Genomic DNA, 17285 nt, shown 5'->3' with positions numbered 1-17285 from the left:
TGCATCGATCCAATAATGGAGTAGACTAGTCCCCAACTGTCTAAGACTAATCCAGATTTCTCTTTGCACAACTGTTGCCCACCGCTTCCAATTCATCAACCAACTGTTCCCTTGGAAATATCACATTTCTTGGGAAAAATGTAGTCTCTTGTAATCCCTCATCGATCCGACTATGGTTTCGGTTGTATCGGAGAGACATGCTTAATCCTGGCAGACTTGGAAAAATCTTGATATCACAAGGCACGGGTACTGAAAATGAGCATAGGATTCCTATGAGGCCTGCTTGAAAAGTACTTGGCAGTGCATGTTTTGCTGGGGACAATAATGTGTTGATCACGAGAAGCCATGGGCAAATCTTGCACTATTATAATGCCGTGTAATGCAATGAAATCCAACTTATCCATCATATGGGCATTATTTTGGGTTGCAAATGATGCCCCAACAAGAAAATGTAACTCAAAAGATGATCGATGATATAGATTTTGGTCGACGTCAACATTGATTATAGCTGATGAAGGAATATTCATGGAAAACAAGCATGATGGTGATGGTAAGAGCTTTTGATATCATGGATCAAGTTCTACTGCCCACGGATGTACATGAGCCCGCACCCTTCATCCTTTATGGTCCACCAGATGGATCCGTCTCAATTGGCGATCACACCGACCGACTACGTATATGTTCAGGATTTATTTAGCACGCCCTCAAAAGGGTGAGGGCCTGAATTATTTGTCATCAAAGAAAAAGGAAGGCGGTACGTAGCCTGCAGTTTGTCTGCTGGTCTTAAACTATACAAGTTGTCGTTTCTGATTTCTGATGCTGTATGGTGATACACTGACAGCGCTGATTGCCGTTTTTTTTTTAAGAAAAGAAAATATTGTTTTTTTTCTCCGCCAAGAAGCTGCTTGCCATTGCTGTTGATGAATAGAATTTGAGCTCCAGCTGATGAGCTATACAATACTGGAGCACTCGTCAATTTCTACATGGACAATGCCTGTTCGAGGTATATATCCTCACAGCGTGGCGTCAAAATTGAAGTGTTCAGAGAAACCAGCCAACCATGTGACTGATGGTTTCACGAGTTGAGTCCCATGGAAGGCTCTGTTGCAATCATTGCTGCTCTGAAGTCACCACTACTAGCCACTACTAATAATCTTGTGTCCTCCAGTACTGGTAAATATGGAGTAAGCCTAAAGCCGACTTAGCAAGTGGACAATTGGCCCCAAAAGATAAAGTCATGTAGATATTCGGAAGGCTAATCAATTAAGTTTATAGTTGCGTCAATTATAAATGGATGAGAAAACAAGTCCAGGACTGATTGGTTCCAAGTTCCCTCTGCCATGGCTAAAAAATACTTGTATATAAAAGAAAATATTGTATTATTTATCATTTTATTTTAGTTATACATGAAAAATAATGAATAGTGAAAACCCTCCAAAATATTTTTTCCAGATATAAATTTTAAAAGATAAAAAAAAACTAAGTTCTTAGTTCTTCCAATAAAAAAGTATTACATTTAAAATGTAAAATCCAGTTTTTTTTCTTTTCTTTTCAGATCTTAATTTTCTTTAGAATTGAAATATTACTTTAATTTTTTTTAAGAAAAAAAAATCAAGGAAGAGTGATGGCTACCGCCCATGCACCTCGGTTTTGCAGAGTAAACTCAATGTAGGTGGTGGTCCATCATCAAGTTCGACACTAGCTGGCAGCTTTTCCGTACACTATAGGCAAAGGTGCGGTGTGATTTCCAGGTTGAAAGTTCACATTTTTCCTCCTTCTCTTCCTGTTATCTTTTTTGGGCGAGGGATGTGTGCGTTGAGTTATATATTCAACAGTAACTTCCTCTTCTGAACTCTTCTTTGACATTGATGGGAACCAAATATGATCTCAGATCCATCTCTTTCTTTTGGTGGAATCAAAAGATTCATAATTCTTATTAGGATCCTCTTACAGCTTAGAATGTATTAAATTCTGGATATGATAAGTTGTTCTTCTGTCTAAGATTGGAAGATCTTGACAACGTTTCAAGAGCACTAGAACTTGGAGATATTGAAATCGTCCAAAATTATTTTAAAAATCTTAGATTTAATATATTTTTAACTCAAATACACTTCAAAAAAGCAGTTTCATATGTTGTACTGTGCAAAATCATCGATAAAGAGTTGAACTCGACCACCTCTGGAAGAGTTGATTTCTGTGCTCAGCATAGAGGTGGAGGTAAATTTGACCCCAAAAACAAAACAAAAAAAAGAAAAAAGAAAGCAGCTTCAAAACGTGTGTGCGAGGGAGAGAAGAAGACGAGGGGGGCATAGGGAATCTATGTTAGTTGAAATGTCCGCGTAGTTGAAGCTTATGTTTCCCTGTCTGATGATCAACTCGTCTCTATAGGAAAAGCTGTATCCTCTTCCTCCTACTTTCCCAATCCTAATCAAGATAAAATCAGAGAAAGGTCAGATTTCAGCAGATGTTGTATGGACAAAGACCCCCATTTTCTTTTTCTTTTTCTTTTTTATTTTTATAGAAATTAATCGAAGGCGGGTAGCCGGAAAGCTGATTCAGATAAGGACAGAAAGTGAAAGACTCCGTCAATGGAAGCATTAAGAAGAAGATAAATGCTGCGGCTGCTGCTGTATCCAGCTTGTGGGAAAACAAATTAAGCATACCCGTTTTCAGATATCCATCCCTCCACTTTAATTTTGCATTAAAGTTTTATTCTTTGTCATAAAGTTCCTTTCTTTGTATATCATTTATAGTGGGAAAAGATTAGGAAAAGTTATGGAGAGTTGTGGTGGAGGCAATTCTGTTGAAATCCATAGGAATTATTCTTTAGGAAGCCGCAGTAATATTAGTAATGGTGATGATGATGCCGGTGGTGGCGGCGGCGGCGGCGGCAACAATTCAAGAAGTTAAGGAATCAATATAGCAGCATCAAATTTGACACATGCTCCAGTAACAACCCTCTTGGAATCTCGGGTATCCTAGGAGGAAAAAACTCCAATTTTTCTCAAGAAAGGGAGCATTTGATTCCTTCTCCATCTACTGCTGCTGCTGCTGGTGGTCACCAAGAGGTTACAATTAAGATAATAGACTCTGCAGAGAATGATCGTGATTATGAATCCAATGCTTCTCCAAATGTTGAGGAATTACCATACGGTCAACGAGATGGGGTTATGGAAAGCAATGTGAATTCTGTAAGCACTGTTTCTGATTCGTCTTCTGGGATTGACATAGATTCATCATTACCGTCGTCGTCGTCATCTTCTTCTTATCAGAGATATGATATCCAGAACTTAGCTAGGTGGGTTGAGCACGTTCTTCCATTTTCTTTGATGCTGCTGCTTGTTTTTGTCCGCCAACATTTGCAAGGTATTTCTCCTTATTCTCTCTTTCGTTCTCTCTTTTCCAATTCACGAGTGAAATAATGTTACCCTCTTTTTGGAATTGTTATATAAAGCATTAATCTTGTTTAGGTATTATATTGCATTCTTAGATGTACAATCAAATTATTTGTTTTGGATTTGCATATATTTCAGGCTTTGGCGTTGCATTGTGGATCGCTGCATTCTTGTTTAAATCAAATTATATTTTAAGGAAGCAGATAGCCTAAAGGTTCTGTAACTTGTATTCTCATTTCCATTTTTCGTAGTTTTTCTGATTCAAATAAAACGAATATATTTAAAGGCAACAGATATATGATCTTGAATATCTTCTCATGTTTCTTACTCTATGAAAGACTGGTTTCTGCAGGGGGGGAGAGAGAAGTCCGTTCTCATAGGCATGACTGTAATGTTGATTCTTCATATGATGTCAACATATTAGTGGCATAGGAATGGTGACCTTCTATATCTATTGGTTTTACTTCTTCCAATCACAATACCTCCTTTATGGCATGCTGTGTTTATCGTCATTGTGAATGGTAAGCACCTGTTATCAGTCTTTACAACTGTGTGCCTTTGAAATTGTGCTGGGCCTGTAAGTCATGGGAATCCTCAGCGTGGAATGATTTTTCATATGCGTCTGCAAACCGGCGGTCACCTGTTTGTCTTTCCGTTGGCTTTGTCAGGAGTTACTGTTTAGTTTCTTTTGAGCCATGAGAAAGTTAATCACAATTTGTCACTTTGATCTTTTCCTCGAGATGCATGTTTTCCATGATGTTGTTTTCCTCTTTTTCAGATGGTTTGGTGCGGGAGGTAGCAACGGTCTTCAAAATGCTTTTATTGTATTACAAGAATGGCAGAGGCCACAATTACCATAAACAGGTTACTTGCATCATCGAATTTTAAATTTCTATATGCATATGCTTACAATTTTCTCCCGTCTTATGTATCATTTTACATGTATCTCAAGTCTTCTGCTTTTACGGTCAAATGCTAACTCTGGTGGAGTATTTGCTGATATTGTATCGTGCTGTGTTGCCAACACCTGTTTGGTATCTGTTCTTTTTAAACAAAGAATATGGAAGCTTTTTTTCATCATTAATCACAGGATTATATTTAACCGTCAAGCTTACAACAGTTCTATGGAAGGTGTGCTCTCATTTATGTAATCTGCTATATTTCTAGTACCATCCTAAAACCATGGTTTATTAATATCTTCTTGATCACTTTCGTACCTTGGTTCAACTATTCTTTACTGCATGGCGACCTTGCCACTTAAAGAAATGTACTATGGTTCTTATGCCACATCTGAACAGGTGAACTGTCTTCTTTTAAGTATAATATCTGTACATTTTAACTGCAATTCCTTTCCTCGGTTAAGGGTGGAAAAACAGTCTCTTCATAGTTAAGTGATCTTGGGATGAATCTGCTAGGCACTTGTGAACGAGAACTTATGGGCAAAGCCATGCAGATTTTGGCCGGTTATTAATGCCTCTTTTTCTAGGCATTACTTGTACTGAGGTTCATGCCAAACTTGTAGTCGTGCTATGCTTTGGCTGGATTTTTTAGGGTAGTTTTATTAATAAATATCCAGCTCTACAAGATTCCATTGTTTGCCTGTGAACATTCAAACTTCTGGCAACAAATTTTCCATAGAAGAATACCATGGCATGTGAACTTTCCAACTTAATTTTTGGGTATATCATTACTTTGCTCATCATTAATTGGTTTGCTATATTATATCTATGGATCCTCCGTATTGGTATTATTCTTTTCTTGCACACGAATGTTCGCACATTTTAAGTCTGTCACTAAATTGCAGGTCAAAGCAGTGGGAGATCTCTGTACCATTTGCCAGGAGAAGACGCCCGCGCCCATTTCACTACGTTTTAAACACATTCTGTGAAGATTGTGTATCTGAATGGTCATTTTCTCCACCTTCATGCTCTCTTTATTTGTGAGGATCATATCTATCTACACAGATGCATTATTTCGGTTACACGGTGCTCTTTTCTCTCCCACCTTTGACTTGATAACGGATTCAATAAAATTGCATCATTGTCTAGTTATACTTCTGAAATCTCTTGTATCTTCCTGTAAACTAGGAATATTGAGATAGATAAACAATAAGAAGATGATACCAGATTTATTGTTTTTAGCTGTTTCTGTATCAGCAAAAGGCTAAAAACAAATTTGTACACAAGTCCTTAAAGTCTTCGAATTTGAGACGCATATTGCCTTTCTTATGCTGTTTTTACATGGAGAATTTCTGTTTTCTTGTTGCTTCCTGTATCCCTGGCATTTTCAGGTTTGATCGAGAAAGGACGTGTCCATTATGCAGGGCTTTGGTCAAATCAGCAGATATTAAATCATATAGTGATGGATCAACCAGTTTGTTTTTCCAGATATTCTAAGATATGATGCTTGCTCTTAAGCTAGAGCCATTTCCACCTTTCAAAGCCATAGGCCTCCTCCTTTTCACAGATACAGTGCATAGAAAAGCCATAGGCCTACTCCTTTTCACAGATACAGTGCATATGTGTCATCAGTAAATATTAAGGGACATTTTTCTTTCTTTCTGTCTTTCTTTCTTTCTTTGTTTTTTTTCTTTTCTTTTCTTTTTGAAGCACTGCTGAGTGCTGACAGTTCACTCCACGTGAATGTCGACATCCTCCTATGTATTGTAGTCCAGAGGTTAGATAGATCTCCCGGCCATCTCAACGTGTTTATAATCTTTGAACCACAGATGGAACCCTTCCAAGCTCCAATTCTTCTCCGTCAATAACCATCATGGCGTCATTCTTTCTCGAGAAATCTATTCTATGTATAATGCTATTGCAGCAATTACAGTCAGTAATGCACCTTGCAATATGGCTGCATAAGTGCTTTTAGTTCTGGACTAGATAGGCGCCGCGCTAACCTCTGATACTAGACACAGAATTAGAATAACTTAATCGAAGGAAAAAAAACACGAAAATTGATTTTTAATAAGTTAAATATTAAAAAAAATTGAAATTAATTTGGATTAATCTTTAAAATTTATAACTTTAATCATGAGTCTGAGACTAGCCCTATAAAGCTAGTTATGAATCTGAAATGAATCCTAGAAAGCGAAATCTAAAAAATAATATGAAAAAATTCTAAATCAATAAAATATTTATGGATAAAATTAAAAATAAAAAAAAATATAGACTAAATTTGATACAAAAATAATTTGAAATTGTTGAGGAATGAAATTTAAAACAAAATTCAATTAGGAAAAGGAAGAAAAATAACAATTAAAAGAATAAAAATCAAATTTGATATAAAAATTAAATTAAATTAAATCAAATGATGATAAATGAAATTGAAGAAAAAATTAATAAAAAAATTACAAAAAAAATAAAAATCAAAATAATAAGGATTAAATTGGATACAAAATATAAATAAAAAAATATCTTTATATTTTGACAAGGAAAAAAGAGGGCAAAGATGTGGTAAAAAAAAATATTCATCGAAACTCAAGCATTCATTCATCATTTACACACTTGGCACGAACAAAAAGCTCACTACGTGATGTTTTTAATGTCATTCCAGAAAATAGCGTTTGTATTTGGAACAACAATACACGTGCCAACAATTATTTTTAAAAGAAAAACAATATTTATGTTTATCCAAAAAAAAATCACTCTCAAGTCAACTTATTAGCTAAAAAACCAATTTGAAATTGCAAAAAAGAAGCCACCAGAAGCAAGTATGTAAAAAAAAATTTAGAGTAATATAGTTTTTATATTGTTTTTTTAAAATGTAAAATACTCAAATTACACCCTATCAGCCTTTTAACAAAATTTTCTTAGAGGGGTAATGTAATGTTTATAGTTTTACACAATGCATGCAAAAATAAAAAATATTGATTTGTAATTGATTAAAAAAAATTAAAATATTTATTTAATTGTGCATTTGAAAGATAAAAAGACTAAAGCTAAAGGAGGCAAATTAAATGTTACACGAATTATGTTAAATAATAAAAACAAAACACAGTAATCAATAATATAATTAAAATGTTTAAATAATATAATTAAAATGTTTAAAGTAAAAAAAAATTATTTTTAATGTGGTTTAGCAAATTTATATATATATCTCAACTACCAACCATACTTAAAGATTGTATTCTTTTATTGATCCAAGTAAAAGATACAATGTTCTTGATAAATTCGATATCAAACAATCACATTACTTGAAAATGTTTTTTCTTTAAAAAAAAAATTTTAGTAACAATACCTCATCAATGTCAAGAGTTTATCTATACTTTTAAGTGTTTACAATTATGATTTGTTTAAAACAAGATTCATTATTTCAAAGAATAAATTGTACAATTAAAAACTATTATCTCTATAGCATTTCTTGTGCTAGAATATAAATACTTAACTTAGCACAATTTAGAATATATTAGGATTGATGATTTTTAGTTAATTTTTTTTTTTGAATAACTTTCATATCATGTATTTTCAAAAAATCTTATTTATTTTGCATAAAAAAGAGCTATATATATATATATATAGTCTCCAAAATAAATTAGTAGTTTATAGCTGTTGAAAAACTTCTAATGTTAAAGCAGTTGACTAGTTCAAATGACCATATTATTTGATTGACCAGTTTCTATAAAATTAGTTTTGATGATTTGAAATTTGGTGAAACTTGAACGGATTAAAAATATATCAATCTTATTTAAGCATGCAATATAAAGTATGTGAATTTATTTTAGCTTGATATTGAATAAGATATAAAGATTTAATAATAAATATTAAAATGAATTTTTAAGAAGTGAATTTTTCTCTTATTTTGCATCTTAGACTTATTAATGAGTTTTTTCTTTCAAGTATATTGACTTTTAGGTGAGAGAAAAATATTAATTATACTATTACAGTGAATAATAATATCTATAAAGGAATACACAATGAATTCTTCTCTTCTTACCGGTGTGTTTTGTTTTTAATTTTAATTTTAAATAGCAAAATTGATAAGTGTTACTTTTTAAAATAATTTTTATTTAAAAATATATTAAAATAATATTTTTTTTATATATTTTAAAAATTATTTTTAATATCAACATGTCGAGACAATTTAAAAACATTAAAAAAAATAAATTTAAATAAAAAAATTAAATTTTTATATCACTTTCCAAACAGTGTGCTAGTCCTGTGAGCTGGGGATTCAGATATAATAAGGTTCTGATCTAAACCTCAGTTACAAGGATTTACAAATCGTATACTCTATTGTCAGATCCCATCCCACACCCCTACAGCTTGTATCCCCACAGCACCGTGTACCCACACCACACGTTCTCCTCATATACACACCTCAGGCAATAGCATTATAACAAAGCATGCCGCATCCAGAGACACATTCCGTCATTGAATTCCTTGATCCAGTAGCTTTAGAACAGCACTGTAAAATGTAGCACATTTGGTGATGCTCTGAGAAAGCTTTGACATGACCAGCTTGGCGTCACATGAATCCTTTACACCACCGTGAATATATAATTAAATTCACAGGAAAAATACTCCCAGCCAAAATCTGAAGAAATGCTGTAGTTCTAACGTAAGAACAAGTTTAAAGTACATCATAGCAAATTTACATGAGCATCAGCCAACATCGGAAGACTGACAATGAATAACAAGGAATCAAGGACAAACCATGCTGTTACAATTTCAAACTTTTGTCCAAAATGATAAAAGAGTAGCATGGAGCATTGCCATTCAAACAGTAGGATTCGAGAGTTTTCTAGGATCTGCTGCAATTGATGTCGAGGTCGATGAAATTGATGATGCCGCACTCTTGAAAACCTCCACAGACCCTGGTGGGGGGACAGGATGAGGCAAGATGTCTCGAATCACAGGCAGACTTGTACCGAGGGAAGCCTCATTATGCAAAGGAGGGGGCGACGTTAATGGGATGGAGGGAGTGTTGGAGACAACCTTGATGGGATAAACTTCAGTTACTTCTTCAGTGCCCTCATCCAAATACACAACATCCTGCATGGTAAGCTGGTGATATTCAACAACCTCCCTCAAAAAGCGGTTCTCCCGAGCATAGACTGAGTTCTCATGTGCCAACCGGGCCTTCTCTGCTAAGAGTGTTTCAAGTTGAAGCCGAATCTGGATTTGGATAAAGTGTGATCAGGATTGAAATTGCTTGATACAAACAGACTGCCATGCTTCAATCATGATGTCCATTCCCTGGAAATAGGATTTCTTTTTCCCAAATTGAAAAGATATCTCGTCCCTTGTGCTATTTAATCTTGTATTTAAAATTAATATATTTAAAGTTGAGAATAATTAACCAAAAAAAGGAAACATTTATTTTTATACATTTTATAATATAACAATATATTAAAAAATTCTAATAAAAAAAATATTTTTGCATCACGGCAAGTTCAATAAACCTATCATTTCATATGAATGAAGAAAAAAGCAAACCACTGGAATAGATAATACTAAACTTACAAATTAACAGTCAGATGAAAACGAATAGCACAATAACTGTGAATTTTCACGTCAATGGTCACTGAATTGGGTTCTAGACTCCAGTCATTCTTTTCATTTCTTTGTGTTTCTTTTAGAGCAATATTCTTTGGTCATTCTAGATAATAAGAAATGAAAAGCCATTCTTGCTCTCAGTTTTAAACAAGAAACATGTGCCACTAATTATTACTATGGATCTGTTTGTTGGGAAGGGTGGGTGGGTGGGTCGGGGAAGGACAGGTCTGATGAAAAGCCCACTGCAAGATTTAATGTCAATTAGTCTTGTGAAAAACACAGCAATAACAAATCCATCATAACATAGAGATGGATTTGCATTTATATCCATAGAGCTAGATCATGCAATCAGGGTTTTAGTAGATCTAGAATTGGACTTGAAGCCAGCCGAGAGCAATATGATAAAATAAAAAGATTGGAGCAGCATCCACAGTCATGCATATGCCAGCCCTCCTGTGCTTGGCATAGCTGGGACTGACTTTCAGTACAAATAGGGTCTTATAACAGACTGACTCTTTTGCAGTTGTTTCAGAAAGAAGAATGTAAAGTTAAGCATATCTTACATGCGGTTTGAGCATTCTTAACATCTTTATCAGCCTTGAGAATCAAATGCTTATGTTAACCATATAATGAAAGGAGCTTGATGACGCTGCCAATTACAAGATGATTAAAATCCTTTGGCATGTTCAGAGCAATAAATAAACTTCGCTAGGGGTACCATACTGTCTTCTCTGCCCTTGTTTCTAACATAACCAAGTACCAAATTTCTAGTTCAGATACTTCCATTTGCAGTATTAAAGAACCTCTACTAGTTTGACAATAACCAGATTATCATCTTCCAGATTATCACAGCATTAAAAAAAGAAAAAAAGAAAAAAAGAGGAGCAAATTGAGAAGAAAAGAACACTTAAGTGAAAGCAATGCATACCAAATCATCATCTTCCAGGTTCTCTCCCCTTTCACGATTCTCCCTGAGAATTTTATTCTCCTCCTCCAGCTGAGCACATCGCTCCTTAGCAAAAGCAAAATCAGCTTTAACAGTTTTCAACTCTCGAAGAAGCAGCTTTGCCTTGGCAGCCATTGCCATTGCAACCTGTCACACAAATCAAAGCCAAATTATGCATCTTCCCATGAAAAGTAAACACTTACATCAAACAAATTAGGATGGATTTCCCATGCGAGACACAATTTTACAATGAAAACATTAGGATACTTCTTTAGAAGGCTACTTTGATGAAGGGAAGCTGCAGGATAACTACTTGGACTGTAGAATCAGTCAAAGAACTGATTAAAAATGCAAGTCAATAAGCTGGCTCTGCCTTAAAGAAATTGACGATGCTTTGTACTATGTATAAATGGTAATCAAGCAGGGTGGTTTTCAACCAAAAGCTGCACAAGTTTAGGGCAACCACACATGCAAATATACTTCCATTATATAAGAACCAGTAACACAGCTGCCACCTTACGTCGCGAGATGCCTTCAGTTGGAGTTCTTGGTCAGTTTCTTTCTGGGGTTGTTGTCTGCTGGTCTCCATTTGAGGTTGTTGCCACATGCTACTCCTATAGGTTGCCTGATTCCGTGCAGCAGCACCATTAGGCTTTTTCTGAATATGCTTACGAGTTTCTTGGATAATGTCTGCAGTCCGGTTCTCCACTCTTGTCAGACCTTCCTGAAAAAAGGGAAACAGCATTAGTGCAATCAAAGGAATCCTGGGGTAATTTGAGCAAAAAATTCGAACTGGGAGACCCACCTCGACAGCATTACCAATATAATTCAGGGAAGATGAGATCGCGTTGAGTCCCTTTTGTAATACAGGACTATCCATCTTCCCATGGGTCTCACGAGGGGGGTAGGGGCTCTTGTACTGCAATAACATCACATGTAATAGGTTCACTTCGGCCGACAAGAAAACACTCACTTGGCCAAGAAGAGATAAAAAGGAGCATGAAATTCAAGTTCAATTTCCGGATTTTTTGGCATATCAAAAGAGTAACAAAAAACCCATAATTACCTTGGCATATCAAAAGAGTAACAAAAAACCACCGGACTTTGCCAAAGCTAAGAACTTTTAATTGGGTACGTATGTATTGAGGGAAAAGAAAAGAAAACGCAAGCTAGGATATCCAACCTTGGACTTAGTTATGGTGTCGGGGACATGGTGTTGCCAAGTAGTAGTCCTGTCAGTACCTGAATCCATTTGTTGCTTTTGAGGAGAGGAAGGAGTAGCAGCATTGTAAGTACTAGTATTGAAGTCATCATCAAGAATGGATTTAGCTTTTCTAGCAAGAGTGCCCCAAAACCCTTGCTGCTGCTGCGTTTCTTTCAATGTTTTCATAGATGTGTACTCGTGATAATAGGCCTTGTTCGGTTCCTCCTCCTACAAAAACCCAAACCCATTTCAATATCAAGAAAATGAAGTAGAAAGTAAATTGCTTTATAGCAATTAGCAGTGAAAAATGAGTAAGACAGTATTGGATCTGCAGGAAAGTAAGAGCAGTAAAAAAAAGTAGATAATTACCTTGGTAGAAGCAGAATTAAAATTGGAAGGAATAGATGAGGGGGAGGGGGAGGGGGAGGGGTGGTTAATGAAGGCGTAAGCAGAAGAGAGAGAGGAGTCTCTGTGGGCAGCGGAAGAAGCTCTAATGGCTTTGGTAGCCAGAGAGGTGGAATTACTCTTATTCTCAATATTAATATTCTTGTTGTTGTTATAATCAACATCTTCATAAATCCAATCCTCTTCGTCCAATGAAAAAGAAGAAGATGATGTTGTCGTCCTGATTGGAGATGGCCTGCCTCTGCTTCTGCTGCTTGTGCTTGATGTCTCCTCCTCCTGCTGCTGCTGCTGCCTTCTTCTATATGCCATAGATAGATAAAAGGATGGATGAATATTTCTTTTAATTTATTGAAAAAATCTAATATAATCCAAACTAATCTAGAGATAATTATGGAGTGAAATAGGCTTCTGCCTCAGCTTTCGATCTGATCTAATCTAACCACAGTCAGAAAAAACCCAAATCTATCTTCTTTTTGTTTTCTCCTTTCCTTTTGTGCGATTGATTTTGATAGTAGAAGAATGGGAGGGACGGAGGGAGGGAGAGGTTATTACATACAGACAAGACCAGACTAATAGGTGCCAAGATCATACTAATTATTAGTATTAGAGTTTTTTTTTTAAAATGTTTTTTGATAAATAAATTAAAATAAATTAAAATAATATTTTATTATTATTTTTTAAACATCGTTTTATGAAAATAATTTAAAATAAAAGAAGAAGTAAATTTTGATTGAAAAAAATATTAAACCGCGGCCGCAAGATGCACTGTAAATGTCAAGAAGATCCGTTGACCACTTTCTATTTTTGTATTAATGTTATTTAGTTTTTTTTTAATATTTTTTATTTAAAAATATATTAAAATAATATTTTTTATTTTAAAAAATTATATTTGATATCAATATATCAAAATAATCTAAAAATATTTAAAAAAAATATTAATTTAAAGAATAAAAAATATAAAAAAATAATTTTAAAATATAAAAATAAAAGATAGCAAACACTTAGTCGTATCAGTTTTTACTCATGCCCGTCGCTAGGCTTTGGACTCTATGGTCTGTACCACTGCTAGCTGCTTTTTTTTTTTTAAGAATTGTTTGGAATGTGATTAAAACTGTATTCTTAAAAAGAAATTTAAAATTTTTTTTATTAAAATTTAATATAATTTATATGTTTTGGATGTTTTAATATACTAATATTAAAAATAATTTTTAAAAAATAAAAAATATTATTGATATATATATATATATATATTCTAGCCTTTGGATATTCTAAGCTTGTTGTGCTGAGATGGATAGCCTTTGTATATTCTAAGCTTGTTGTGCTGAGATGGAATATACTGTTTTATGCAGCTCGAAGATCCCTTGAATCTCCTCCACCTGTTATCCATTGCAAAAGGGCCCTCTCTGTACAAATTAACATCCCTATAAGCCCACCTTGTATCCATTGCAGTCCACCATGAGCTATCCATTCTGGGCCTTGGTTTGTTGCTAAGTGGACTTCAGCCTAACCCTTTACTTTTTGGCCCATAAAACTAAAAAGCCTCCATGTCTCATGTCCTTCGCTAATTTGTGTTTTCAACAGAGCAGGGTTTAGGGTTCGACGGACTTCAATTATTGGGGGTAAATCATTTTTCCAAGTTACCATCGCTAATGTGATGCACCTCTCAAATCTTCAGCTAAATCCGACTTACTGGAAGAACTGTCTTCACTTGTTTCTTTTATGTGCTCTATAATTCAGCTATTGTCTTTAAAGGCATCCAAATATGAGAATGGGCTTTTTAACGGAATAAATAGATAAAAAAGCTTGCGCTATGTTGTTCGTCTATTTTCATACAAAAAAAAATCCATATGATATCAAAATAAAGTACAAAGAATATCAATTTTAAATGAACATGATGATCATGGATGAAATTTAAAAAATAATTGAAGTCATCTTAGTTCAACATTTAGAACCCGTGACATATATCACATCTGAAAAAATAATAAAGTAAAATCTTTAACCAATTAAAATAATCAGGAATAAACTTGAAAAAAATTAAAAAATAAGAAAAGATGTAGATTTAAAAACAATGAGAATCAAATTTGTCAAAAAAAAAAGAAATGGAATTGAAAAACAATTTCAATTAATAAAAGGATGAAAAAAAAGAGATCATATTTGATATATAAATTAAATCTCAAATAATAAAATTAAAAAAGAATTAATTCAATAAAGGATTCAAGATCATATGCATTGTAATTAAAATAATGAGAATTAAATTTGATATGAAAATAAAATATTAATGGATAAAATTGAAAAAATATTAACTCAATAAATGATTTGAGACCAAATATACTGAAATCAAGAGAATGAGAATCTAATTTGACTCAGGAAATAAATAATCAGACTTATTTGTTATTTTACAATAGTCATCATGTTTTTATAGGAGATGAAAGAGAAAATGAGGAAAAAACATGTGGTTAGAGCTTAACCCTCGATCTTCTAACAACACATGCCTCGCCACCATGATGGAGGTGGCGAGGCACATCAAATATTATCTTTGATAATGATATTTAAAGTTGTTTTGGCTCCGTATGCTCTATTCAAAGGGCATTAGCGATACCCACTTGCAAACATGCGTCATCTTTTTTTTTAATTTAAATAAAGTTTATATATATATTAAAAAATTCAATTACCTCTTATCCAATATGAGAATAACAAGAAAAACTATAACAAAATAACTAAGGTGTCTTTGCATCTAAGGCTTAATAAATATTTTTTTGGGGTATTTAAGTAATTATATTGTACAAACAAAATTAAAAAGCCTAAAAATCTCCTTGACCTTAGAATAATATTTTTTTCTTTTAAGGATAATTTAATAAATACATTGTATATTAAATATATAAAAATATTGACTAACCCCCTTATTTTCTACAATGATTAATGGATCTCATGAAAAAGACTTTCTTACCTCTAAGTCCAAGCTAAGTGAGTTTGCCCTTTAAGGGTAAAATAGTGATTTTTCTATTCAAAGCCACAGTAAAATATGAGTATGTACACATTAAATTCCTGAGTTCTTTTAAGTTTTTGTATAATAATTTATTTATTGATTTATAAAATAATAAAATCAATTCTATATATTCATGGAATCTCACAAGATTAGTGGCTCTATAAAGCTGATAAATACATTAAAATATTTAAGATAAACTACTAGATATGAAGATTATAAACACCTACAAAACAAAACTCATGTTAAGTTTATAAGACTTTTAACGTCCAAATTAATAAAAATATAGGAGAATTAATAAAAATATAGGAGAAATAAAATCTTTGAAGCCATGAAGAGGATACATTTGTAAAAATATAATGATGAAAATGATAAAAATATGCATTGATAAATCTAAAAATAAAGAATTGTGAAATTTTGACCTCATGGAATGAGAACCTTCCTTACTTGGTAATTCATGAATGTTTATTTAACCATAAACCATGTCAACTTATACAAAGATAAGGATGGAGTATGAAAAATATTATGATCCTCATTTATGATAATTATCTAAGGTAATAACCCTTGATGGTTAATGATTTATTATTAAATAGATAATAAGGTTGTCTTATTGGTCATTCACTAGGTATGAGTATCCCTGATATATTTTTATAAATCTAGTTATGACAAAAGAATATGGAAGTATTTAATGTTAATTAGCAATTATATGAATAGTGAGTTGAGTAAATTGTGGTCATATTTCATGTGTTCGAGTATATGCTTTCACATATATTTATATTTAAGCTTGTATCTTTGAGTAAGTTTATACTAAAAATTGTGCCTTTAGGTAAATTTACCTCCTTACCCGAGTATATTACTTTGTTAAGCTATATAAACACCTTCAAACTTGACTTAGAAACTAATGGATTGCGAGGTAGATGGTCAATTGAATTTCTTAAAAGTATAGTCACCCATCCTAGGTCTAGTAGAGCATTAAACCACATAAAATGTCAAGATCTAAAGAGATTTAATATGTATTCGAGTTTTGGATCCCTAGATATAATTGATACCCTTTGAGTTTTTTCTAGTGTTATATATCAAGGATTACAAATCTAAATTCATCAGTTTATGACATGTTGAAAGGTATACAAAATATCTAATAATATCAATATTAAAATGAATATTGTTGGCTGTACATGATTCGAGGAAACCTTTTTAGAGAATACTAGTTTTAAAACTATATTATGCTATAGATTGGATTAAAAATATTTAAACCTACAAAAATATTGGAGTCCTAAAATTTGTTTTGGAATTGCTATTAAACCTAAGTCAAAAGATCAAGTTTATATTATCGTGACTAGATTCCTTGCACAACCTTACTTTAAAGTTATTTTTATAAGAATTATATTGAGGTAATCCACTTAACTTGACAGGTCTAAATATAGCTTGGATGTCTGTCAAAAAAAATATAGTTTGGCTTTAACAAAAAAAGTTCAAAATGATTTTTTTAAAATTAAAATATTGATATATTAAATTGATCTAGGCTTTACAGCTTAACTTGCGAAACCTGCATTCAGATCATGGACTCCTTTAAGTTTAAAAACTTTATCTTTTTAAACTATTTTTTATTTAAAGGTATAATAACAAAAATAGACTCTCACAAAATTAAGTACCAATAAAACACTAGGATATTTATTTAAGATTGTGATAATCTCACAGAAAGTAATCTAAAATAAATTTAAAAAACCAATTACAAATCAATCAAATATTAAAGAATAAAATTGATTAAAAAATAAAAAGGAATTTAATTGATAGAAAAAAGAAGAAGATGGAATTGAAAAAAAAACTATTTAATGTTGTTATTAAATCTTAT

The 17285-nt window shown here is 32.9% G+C and overlaps 1 protein-coding gene and 1 pseudogene across 1 annotated transcript; one reads left to right on the top strand and one right to left on the bottom strand.

The window, feature by feature from the left end:
* The first annotated feature begins 4369 nt into the window (after nt 1-4369).
* Nucleotides 4370-5845, top strand: LOC105137645 (RING finger and transmembrane domain-containing protein 1-like; annotated as a pseudogene).
* Nucleotides 5846-8925: 3080 nt separating this feature from the next.
* On the bottom strand, nt 8926-13020 carry LOC105137643 (uncharacterized). The gene is made up of 6 exons (XM_011043451.1): nt 12415-13020; nt 12025-12273; nt 11647-11760; nt 11362-11565; nt 10824-10988; nt 8926-9514 (listed from the first exon to the last, which is right to left on the bottom strand). Exons 1-6 carry the CDS (start codon nt 12757-12759, stop codon nt 9116-9118), a joined length of 1476 nt encoding a protein of 491 aa, XP_011041753.1. The 5' UTR covers nt 12760-13020; the 3' UTR covers nt 8926-9115.
* Nucleotides 13021-17285: the final 4265 nt, after the last annotated feature.

Source organism: Populus euphratica, unplaced genomic scaffold, assembly GCF_000495115.2.
Source record: "Populus euphratica unplaced genomic scaffold, PopEup_1.0 scaffold69.1, whole genome shotgun sequence".
Taxonomy (NCBI): domain Eukaryota; kingdom Viridiplantae; phylum Streptophyta; class Magnoliopsida; order Malpighiales; family Salicaceae; genus Populus; species Populus euphratica.
This window is presented reverse-complemented; position numbering and strand designations above follow the sequence as displayed.